The 11,057-nt window shown below is 43.9% G+C and overlaps 1 protein-coding gene across 1 annotated transcript in view; it reads left to right on the plus strand.

Annotated features, from left to right (window-relative positions):
- ccdc80 (coiled-coil domain containing 80) overlaps positions 1–3,634 on the plus strand; it is a 56,035-nt gene extending 52,401 nt beyond the window's left edge. The window contains 2 exon segments of the mRNA XM_034186321.1: positions 149–232; positions 438–3,634. Coding sequence (XP_034042212.1) covers positions 149–232; positions 438–760 — 407 coding nt within the window. The 3' untranslated portion in view covers positions 761–3,634.
- The last annotated feature ends 7,423 nt before the right edge of the window (positions 3,635–11,057 follow it).

Raw genomic sequence — 11,057 nt, forward strand, 5'->3', positions numbered from 1 at the left:
GAAGAAAAATCTGTGACATCATGTTTGTGGTGATTGTCATTTTTTTTTTTTTAGATCCGTGTGGATCCACAGATGAGGAAGAAGTCAGCTTGTTGTTTTTGCTTCTCCTAAAATCTCATTTTTGTCTTTATTTGCCGTGTGGCGACAGGTCTGAGGCACATCGCAGTTCTGAAGTTGGTCGGCACGGAACCACTGGATATGGGTGGAGTCTTGGAACTGTATCCTATTAACGGTAAGAACTTTATGAGCAGGTCTGAGTTAGCAAAAACAATGGCCGTAACGTCGGCCCAAAGTGTTTGACTCGGCCTCAGAGTGTGACGGCTGAATTTACTGCTGAGTCAGCAATAAAATAAATCACCAAAAAGAAAACAGCTGCAGACTTTCTGCATGTTATTTGTCCAGCACTTCATTCCTGACTGGCTCTGTTCCCCTTTCAGGGAGCGCCACAGTGGAGCGCGAGGGGCTGTCAGGATCCCTGGTCAGAGACATGAGGAACTACTTCCAGGTCAGTCCAGAGTACTTCTCCATGCTCCTCGTGGGGAAAGACGGCAACGTTAAGTCCTGGTACCCCTCGCACATGTGGTCCATGGCCATCATCTATGACCTGGTGGACTCCATGCAGCTTCGTCGGCAGGAAATGGCCATCCAGCAGTCACTCGGCATGCGCTGCCCCGAGGACGAGTACGGCGGTTACGGCTATCACCAGCACGGATATGAACACGGTTACCAAGAAGGCTATCACCAGGGATACTCTTACTAATAAAAGTCCTGAGCGTAATGTAACTCTGCAGCCGGATTTGGCTCCGTCAGAACTTCATTTGATCTTTGACTTTTTTCAGACCTCCACCAAGCATTTGGCTCAGCTGGAGCAAAGTCCATCAGTGTTGCGAAGTGGAAACCTTAAAATGTGTGCGTTCACCTATCCAGCTCTTTGATATGTAGCTCAGCATCCCAACATGGGAAGGACACGGAATCGGCCCTTATGTAACTTGGGTCCACTTGGACAATAACTCAGATAGAATAAAGATAGTTAATGGTCTAAATTCAGACCTTCAGCTTCAAAGGTTTGGGTGAAAGCTGTAGGAACGACAGCCAACAGAATCTCTAATTAATGGGACTTCGACTTCATTAGCAGGGAGGAGATAACAGGAGAGGAATTTGTTTTTAAAGAAAGTATGACATTGACATTTGGAATCTGCTGCCGTCAGTGAAACACTGACTTGAAGAGATCACGAAAAGAAAAAATTGGTGCGACCATATCAACTGGTAGCTGGTTCTCTTATTTCTGGACACGATATTCAGTTCACTTACTCCAGTGACAAATGTCAAGATAAGTCGCACCAGTATGCTACATACCAGTAAGATTTGAACCTTACCCAGCCCATGAGCAAGTACACTGGCAGCATTGGTGAGGAAAAACTCCCTCAGGTGTTTTTTTGATTACAAGAAGAAACCTCAAGCAGATCAGACTCAGAGGGGTGACCATCTGCTCTGGACATACCAACAAATAAACCAAAAGAACAAAAAGGACAGGTTAAACGTGCAGAGAGGTCAAACGACGTGGCTCGGCAACCGTATACACCGGTCATCGTGACAGTTATTCTAATTCTCAGTGTTACTGACGATAACGCGCACGGTGAAATTCACAGCTCTGTATGCGGTTACAAAATAAAGCCCATAGCCAGTGGGACGAGACATGTCTGTATGAGAGGCGGTCAGAACGCCACTGTGAATGCCTCTGCAAAGCACATTCACCCAAAAAGAAACAAAAATGTTTACCTGACAAAGAACTTGAAACTAGTTAATAAAAGGTGATGAGAGATGAAGCTGTTCTTTCAGAGCTGATTAAAAAAGCACAAAAGCCTGGTGATTATTTTTTTTTTTTTTTTTGGCAGTGTAGCCTGTTTATTGAGTAACCACGCCCATCTCTCATTTATATCAAGCCCGTACTATTTGTTCAATTAAATATTGCATTACTTCACCTCCTTCTTTAAAACCAGTGTCATCAGCTCAGCTCGGACCGTGGAGCGGCGTGTGACGGCGGTCAGCGAGGGAGCGGGAACATCGTGCTCAGGCAACTGGGACGAGTGTCAACACCTCTGGAACTCTCAGTACGCAACTGCAGCCGCTGACATCTGCACCTCCGCGGCCCACTTCTGTATACCCAGATACTGAATTATTGAGTGTTAGGAGTCTCGGCGTGTATTTTGAACATGTCCAGAATACACTCTGTGACTGGTTTTCATGCAGCGCCGCATCGATCACACCCAGTGTGTTCCCATTTCAGAGAATGTTGTTTCATATTTTACTCCTTAATGGTTTATTTCATCCACTCGCAGTTAATTAGAACATTATTTTTATTCCCTGACCCAGTTGACCTGTGGCTTATCTGTGGTGTCTGAGGGATGTATCAGCAACCTGCACATCTCCAATGACACAGCGGCTGTTACACTTTACCGGCTCTGACTGTAATACTGTCCCTCACAAAGTACAAAATCAAACTATTTCACACTTTTAAATTTATTCAGAGTCACAGTGGAAAAAAAAAAAGTGGCCTGAATTCTGAAGAGCTTCTCTCAGGCAGAAGGTCCATCTGTTCAGAACCACGAACAATGGACACCAACACTTTTTATAAAACACAACATGGGCGTAACAAAGGCGGAGCTTATTTCTGTGGGTATTCAGGGGAGGTCCTGCCCCCCCGCCCGTGACCCGCGTGACAATGGGACATTTATGATTCATAATGTAACCTGAATCTCTTTGTTCTGATTGGTAAAACCCAGTTCAACATGCACATTCCAACAAATAACAGACTAAACGTGTCTCAAACTAAGAATATGATCCTTCAATAAAATAATTACTTAATAGCAAAACAAATAGCAAACAAAATAATAAGTAAACACACAAATGTATCTGACAGTGGCCATCTGGAGGTGCCGGTCTCACTTTATGTTACGGACACAGTCAGTGTTCCTGGATTGGATCAGACTCACTGGCTGCATCAATCCTGTTCCTGCTCGTCACAGAGAAAAAGCAGCAGGAAGAATTGAAGGTATCTTCTCGCATTCAGCTTCAGGACTCACAGTTACTTCAAGCAGATTAGAAGATCAGCCTGATCAACATGACCTTCACTTATTAAAGGCAAACTTAATTCACTGTGGACCAACAAGAACTGGATCCGGCTGCAGTGAAGGTCTGTCAGAGCACCAGCAGGAACCGGTTCTGCTGACACCAGTGGGTTCAGGTGGTTTTTGACTCAGGGTGGTCCTGTCTGAGGGTTCTGTGTAATTCTTACAGTTTTCACTCAAAAAAAAAAAAAAAAGCCTGAAAGTCTTAAAACTCAGCTTGCTTTATTTAGAGTCCAGTAGATTGTGGACCATCCAGAAGTCCAGGTGAGCTTCAGGGATCGGTTCTGTTTATAGACTCTTTATTTCTGACAGAGCATTTTGCACGGGTTTTTTTTCCGCAAGTCTCCTTTTCGTAGATTCTGGGTAAAGCTGCTTGGCAGATGTTCTTCATAGATGTATTTATTGGACAGCTGAGGTCATCATGACGTCTCTCTGTAAAGTTACTGTTGTCGCAGTGTTTTTTTGGACTCCACACGGTGACAAATAAACATGTTTCCTCACAATAACAGGCTCTTTTCTACATTATCTCAGCTCTCAGAGATCAAAGTTTAAGCAGTGATTGTTTGAGCCACATCGCCTCCTAGTGGCCTAAAAGGATGACAGGTTATTGGTTGTACTGTTTTGAATGAATAAAGTCAAACGTTTGAAGCACATTTGGAGGAAGTGCTGTGACGGAGTCAGAATTACTGCGATTTGATGATGAACGCCTGACAGCAGCAGCTCAAGTGGTTTGTCCTGCAAATCCAGGCTCAGAGGATCCAAAACGCTGCCCCTGAACAAGACACAGAATCCCGAGTAAAAAGGTCAAATTGATCTACAGGATGCTCATCACCATGGCAACAAGCAGTCCTGAGGAGACACAATTGATAACGTGAGACCTACCCAAAGGTAAATATCTGGACCGTGGTTGACCCCTGAACCCACTGACATCACTTCATCCAAAGAGCTCCACAGCAAATCTGACAACACATACAAAATAAAAATTAAATTAGAAATATCACTTCCACAAAATGTTTGTAAAAACATGTGACAAATCATTCTAAGCTAGAATTAAGAATAGTACAAAGATATCAAATAACTGACATTTTATTGTATAAAAACTAATGTATTTTTGTCAGTTATTTCACAGTTATAATTTTATTTATTCTAGACTCACAAACTGAAATGTTTTAAGCTTTCTGATTTAATTTTGGTAAATATGATAATTGCCTCACAGCGAGAAGGTCGTGGGTTCAATTCCCGTGGTCTTTCTGTGTGGAGTTTGCATGTTCTCCCCGTGTTTGCATGGGTTTCCTCCGGGTGCTCCAGTTTCCTCCCACATCCAAAGACGTGGGTTAGGAGGATTGGTCTCTTTAAAATTGTCCGTAGGTGTGGGTGTGTCTGTGTTTGTCTGTTTGTGGCCCTGCGACAGACTGGCGTCCTGTCCTGGGTGTACTCTATGACTGCTGGGATAGGCTCCAGCCCCCCGCGACCCTTAATTGGACTAAGCAGTAGAAGATGAATGAATGAACCTAAAGTTTCAAAAAACAGAAAACACATCTCAAAATATTAGAAAATTTCCTCACAGGATTTATAATATAGAAATGTCAAACTTCTAAAAAAAAAAAGTATGTTCATTTGTACATGCAGTTCCTGGTTGCGGCCCCTTGTGAATGAGTTCCTGTGTCGGCGTGGTGCTGCTGAGTTGTTCTGGAAGTCCAAGTTGCTTTGATAGCAGCCTTCTGCTCATCTGGATTGTTGGTCTGGTTTGTCTCATCTTCTTGATAAGTGCACACCTCTGTGTGGTTCAGCTAAGGCAGGTTGGCTGGTAAATCAAGACCAGTAATACTATGGTAATTAAACCAGGTACTGGTACTTTTGACACTGTGTGCAGGTGCCAAGTCCTGCTCGAAAAGGAAATCAGCATCTCAAACAGGTTTATCAGCAGATGGAAGCATGACGTGCTCTAAAACCTCCAGGTTGACGGCAGCATTGACTTTGGACTTGTGAAAACCCAGTGGACCAACACCAGACCGACACGGCACCAAATCAGTACCGACTGTGGCGTCTTCACCCTGAACTTCAAGCTGCTTGGTTTGTGTCTCTCCTCTCTTCCTCCAGACTCTGGGACCTCGATTTACAAATGAAATACAAGATTTACTTTCATGTATAAAGAAAACCACTGAGCAACGGTCCAGTTCTTTTCTCCTTCGTCCAGGTAAGCAGCAGACACCTGGAATGAGACACTAGTTGTGTTTCCTGGACACGTCCATATGTGGCAGCTCTTGATGTTCTGACTCCAGCCTCAGTCGGCTCCTGGTGAAGTACCCGTCAAGTCTACATGCACAGAGTGTGCACGCAGCCTTTTAGCGGAAAGCTGCAGGGCAACGATGTGTGAAAATGCAGCACGCTGGTGTAAAGTGTGTACTTTTTTTTATGGAACAGTCACAGATGTGCATGTCACCCCCACCATGGTCACTGACAGACCCTAAACCATCACACACACCCTGGCTTTTGGACCAGATGCTCCTCTCTGCCAAATCTACTGGGAATGCTGGATGCCACTCTGCAGATTGGGCGGGGCTTCCGGCCAGCTCTGATGATGGACGTGAACACCTATGAAGGGTTACTGACGTCTGAGGGCTCGGAGCACGTTCAGGAGTGTTTGACTCTTAACGATATTCTTCAGTGTTGAAGGCAGAACAACAAAAATGCGCCTGATTGGTGTTGCAGGAACATTGTTTGCTGATTTATCAGTCTGCACCTGAAAACATCATTGAATGTCCAGACCTGTTTTTCTTATGAACTCCAACACACTTGTCTGAGTGTTGTAACACTGTCCCATCTGAAAACAAATGGGTACTGACTGTAGCTGCTCCAATACAAAATTAACACATTTTTCTAAAAACAATCACGTATCTGATCTGTTGTTTTTGTCCAGTTTCTAATCATAGACTATCTACCCTAAATGGACTGCATTTATATAGCGCTTTTCCATCTGCATCAGATGCTCAAAGCGCTTTACAATAATGCCTCACATTCACCCTGATGTGAGGGCGCTCACTACACACCGGGACCAACTACGGGACTAAAGACCTTACCCAAGGGCCCTTAGTGATTTTCCAGTCAGGCTGGGATTTGAACCGAGGATCTTCTGGTCTTAAGCCCAATTAACCACTAGACCATTACCTCTCCTACCCTGGACAAGGTTTAGGGAGACCCTGAACAGTGTCTGCATGTCATCATGACAACAGCAGCGGCACTATGAACCCATTAATGCATAAATCAAAGCAAATCAAATCAATTTTATTTATATAGCACCAAATCACAACAGTTGCCCCAAGGCACTTTATATTGTAAGGCAAAAGCCATACAATAATTACAGAAAAACCCCAACGGTCAAAACGACCCCCTGTGAGCAAGCACTTGGCGACAGTGGGAAGGAAAAACTCCCTTTTAACAGGAAGAAACCTCCAGCAGAACCAGGCTCAGGGAGGGGCAGTCTTCTGCTGGGACTGGTTGGGGCTGAGGGAGAGAATCAGGAAAAAGACATGCTGTGGAAGAGAGCAGAGATCGATCACTAATGATTAAATGCAGAGTGGTGCATACAGAGCAAAAGAGAAAGAAACACTCAGTGCATCATGGGAACCCCCCAGCAGTCTAAGTCTATAGCAGCATAAATAAGGGATGGTTCAGGGTCACCTGATCCAGCCCCTAACTATAAGCGTTTTCAAAAGGAAAGTTTTAAGCCTAATTATAAAAGTAGAGAGGGTGTCTGTCTCCCTGATCTGAATTGGGAGCTGGTCCACAGGAGAGGAGCCTGACAGCTGAAGGCTCTGCCTCCCATTCTACTCTTACAAACCCTAGGAACTACAAGTAAGCCTGCAGTCTGAGAGCGAAGCGCTCTATTGGGGTGATATGGTACTACGAGGTCCCTAAGATAAGAGGGGACCTGATTATTCAAAACATTATAATTAAGAAGAAGAATTTTAAATTCTATTCTACGAATTAACAGGAAGCCAATGAAGAGAGGGCCAATATGGGTGAGATATGTTCTCTCCTTCTAGTCCCTGTCAGTACTCTAGCTGCCAGCATTTTGAATAACTGAAGGCTTTTCAGGGAACTTTTAGGACAACCTGATAATAAGAATTACAATAGTCCAGCCTAGAGGAACTAACATGCATGAATTAGTTTTTTCAGCATCACTCTGAGACAAGACCTTTCTGATTTTAGAGATATTGCGTAAATGCAAAAAAGCAGTCCTACATATTTGTTTAATATGCGCTTTGAATGACATATCCTGATCAAAAATGACTCCAAGATTTCTCACAGTATTACTAGAGGTCAGGGTAATGCCATCCTTCTAAGATTTGTGGGGCCAAGTACAATAACTTCAGTTTTATCTGAGTTTAAAAGCAGGAAATTAGAGGTCATCCATGTCTTTATGTCTGTAAGACAATCCTGCAGTTTAGCTAATTGGTGTGTGTCCTCTGGCTTCATGGATAGATAAAGCTGGGTATCATAGCTGGGTATAGACCATTCCTCTGCAGATGATCAGTTAGCTGTTTTACAACTACCCTTTCAAGAATTTTTGAGAGAAAAGGAAGGTTGGAGATTGGCCTATAATTAGCTAAGATAGCTGGGTCAAGTGATGGCTTTTTAAGTAATTGTTTAATTACTGCCACCTTAAAAGCCTGTGGTACATAACCAACTAACAAAGATAGATTGATCATATTTAAGATCGAAGCATTAATTAATGGTAGGGCTTCCTTGAGCAGCCTGGTAGGAATGGGGTCTAATAGACATGTTGATGGTTTGGAGGAAGTAACTAATGAAAATAACTCAGAACAATCGGAGAGAAAGAGCCGAACCAAATACCAGCATTACTGAAAGCAGTCGAACATAAAGATATGTCTTTGGGATGGCTATGAGTAATTTTTTCTCTAATAGTTAAAATTTTATTAGCAAAGAAAGTCATGAAGTCATTACTAGTTAAAGTTAAAGGAATACTCGGCTCAATAGAGCTCTGACTCTTTGTCAGCCTGGCTACAGTGCTTAAAAGAAACCTGGGGTTGTTCTTATTTTCTTCAATTAGTGCATGAGTAGTAAGATGTCCTAGCTTTACAGAGGGCTTTTTTTTATAGAGCAACAGACACTTTTTCCAGGCTAAATGAAGATCTCTAAATTAGTGAGACGCCATTTCCTCTCCAACTTACGGGTTATCTGCTTAAGCTGCGAGTTTTGTTATACCACGGAGTCAGGCACTTCTGATTTAAGGCTCTCTTTTTCAGAGGAGCTACAGCATCCAAAGTTGTGCTCAATAAGCATGAAAAGCTATTGATGAGATAATCTATCTCACTCACAGAGTTTAGGTAGCTACTCTGCACTGTGTTGGTATATGGCATTGAAGAACATAACAAAGAAGGAATCATACCCTTAAACCTAGTTACAGCGCTTTCCCTAACCCTAACCCGGTTTCTGTAAGGCAGAATAAATCAATATGTTGATCAATTATTATATCATTTACTAACAGGGACTTAATGACCTAATGTTTAATAAACCACATTTAACTGTTTTAGTCTGTGGTGCAGTTGAAGGTGCTACATTATTTTTTCTTTTTGAATTTTTATGCTTAAATAGATTTTTACTGGTTGTTGGTGGTCTGGGAGCAGGCACCGTCTCTACGGGGATGGGGTGTTGGGGGGGCGGCAGGGGGAGAGAAGCTGCAGAGAGGAGTGTAAGACTACAACTCTGCTTCCTGGTCCCAAACCTGGATAGTCACAGTTTGGAGGATTTAAGAAAATTGGCCAGATTTCTAGAAATGAGAGCTGCTCCATCCAAAGTGGGATGGATGCCGTCTCTCCTAACAAGACCAGGTTTTCCCCAAAAGCTTTGCCAATTATCTATGAAGCCCACCTCATTTTTTGGACACCACTCAGACAGCCAGCAATTCAAGGAGAACATGCGGCTAAACATGTCACTCCCGGTCCGATTGGGGAGGGGCCCAGAGAAAACTACAGAGTCCGACATTGTTTTTGCAAAGTTACACACCGATTCAATGTTAATTTTAGTGACCTCCGATTGGCGTAACCGGGTGTCATTACTGCCGACGTGAATTACAATCTTACCAAATTTACGCTTAGCCTTAGCCAGCAGTTTCAAATTTCCTTCAATGTCGCCTGCTCTGGCCCCCGGAAGACAACTGACTATGGTTGCTGGTGTCGTGAACTTCACATTTCTCAAAACAGAGTCGCCAATAACCAGAGTTTGTTCCTCGGTGGGTGTGTCGTCGAGTGGGGGAAAACGGTTAGAGATGTGACCAGGTTGGCGGTGTACACGGGGCTTCTGTTTAGGACTACGCTTCCTCCTCACAGTCACCCAGCCGGCCTGCTTTCCCGGCTGCTCAGGATCTGCTGGGGGGCAGCTAATGGCGGCTAAGCTACCTTGGTCCGCACCGACTACAGGGGCCTGGCTAGCTGTAGGATTTTCCAAGGTGTGGAGCCGAGTCTCCAATTTGCCCAGCCTGGCCTCCAAAGCTACGAATAAGCTACACTTATTACAAGTACCATTACTGCTACAGGAGGCCGAGGAATAACTAAACATTTCACACCCAGAGAAGTGCGAGGAGAGAGACAGGAGAAGCTGCCATGCTTAAACCAGCTAAGAGCTAGTAGCTGGCTAAGCCCAGCGGATTCCTAAAAAACACACAAAGTGAATAATGTGTGACGAATTTAGAGGTGATTCAGCAGAGGGAGTGCTTAGTTAAGGCACGTGAAGATTACACTGTGAAACAAATCGTTATCTATACTCAACAAAAATATAAACGCAACACTTTTGGTTTTGCTCCCATTTTGTATGAGATTAACTCAACGATCTAAAACTTTTTCCACATACACAATATCACCATTTCCGTCAAATACTGTTCACAAACCAGTCTAAATCTGTGATAGTGAGCACTTCTCCTTTGCTGAGATAATCCATCCCACCTCACAGGTGTGCCATACCAAGATGCTGATTAGACACCATGATTAGTGCACAGGTGTGCCTTAGACTGCTCACAATAAAAGGCCACTCTGAAAGGTGCAGTTTTGTTTTATTGGGGGGGGGATACCAGTCAGTATCTGGTGTGACCACCATTTGCCTCATGCAGTGCAACACATCTCCTTTGCATCATCCGTGAAGAGAACACCTCTCCAACGTGCCAAATGGCAGCGAATGTGAGCATTTGCCCACTCAAGTCGGTTACGACGACGAACTGGAGTCAGGTCGAGACCCCGATGAGGACAACGAGCATGCAGATGAGCTTCCCTGAGATGGTTTCTGACAGTTTGTGCAGAAATTCTTTGGTTATGCAAACCGATTGTTTCAGCAGCTGTCCGAGTGGCTGGTCTCAGACGATCTTGGAGGTGAACATGCTGGATGTGGAGGTCCTGGGCTGGTGTGGTTACACGTGGTCTGCGGTTGTGAGGCTGGTTGGATGTACTGCCAAATTCTCTGAAACGCCTTTGGAGACGGCTTATGGTAGAGAAATGAACATTCAATACATGAGCAACAGCTCTGGTTGACATTCCTGCTGTCAGCATGCCAATTGCACGCTCCCTCAAATCTTGCGACATCTGTGGCATTGTGCTGTGTGATAAAACTGCACCTTTCAGAGTGGCCTTTTATTGTGGGCAGTCTAAGGCACACCTGTGCACTAATCATGGTGTCTAATCAGCATCTTGATATGGCACACCTGTGAGGTGGGATGGATTATCTCAGCAAAGGAGAAGTGCCTACTATCACAGATTTAGACTGGTTTGTGAACAATATTTGAGAGAAATGGTGATATTGTATATGTGGAAAAAGTTTTAGATCTTTGAGTTCATCGCATACAAAATGGGAGCAAAACCAAAAGTGTTGCGTTTATATTTTTGTTGAGTATAGTTAACTAGATCAATCTAACTAGGC

The sequence above is a fragment of the Thalassophryne amazonica genome, chromosome 14, assembly GCF_902500255.1.
Source record: "Thalassophryne amazonica chromosome 14, fThaAma1.1, whole genome shotgun sequence".
NCBI lineage: Eukaryota > Metazoa > Chordata > Actinopteri > Batrachoidiformes > Batrachoididae > Thalassophryne > Thalassophryne amazonica.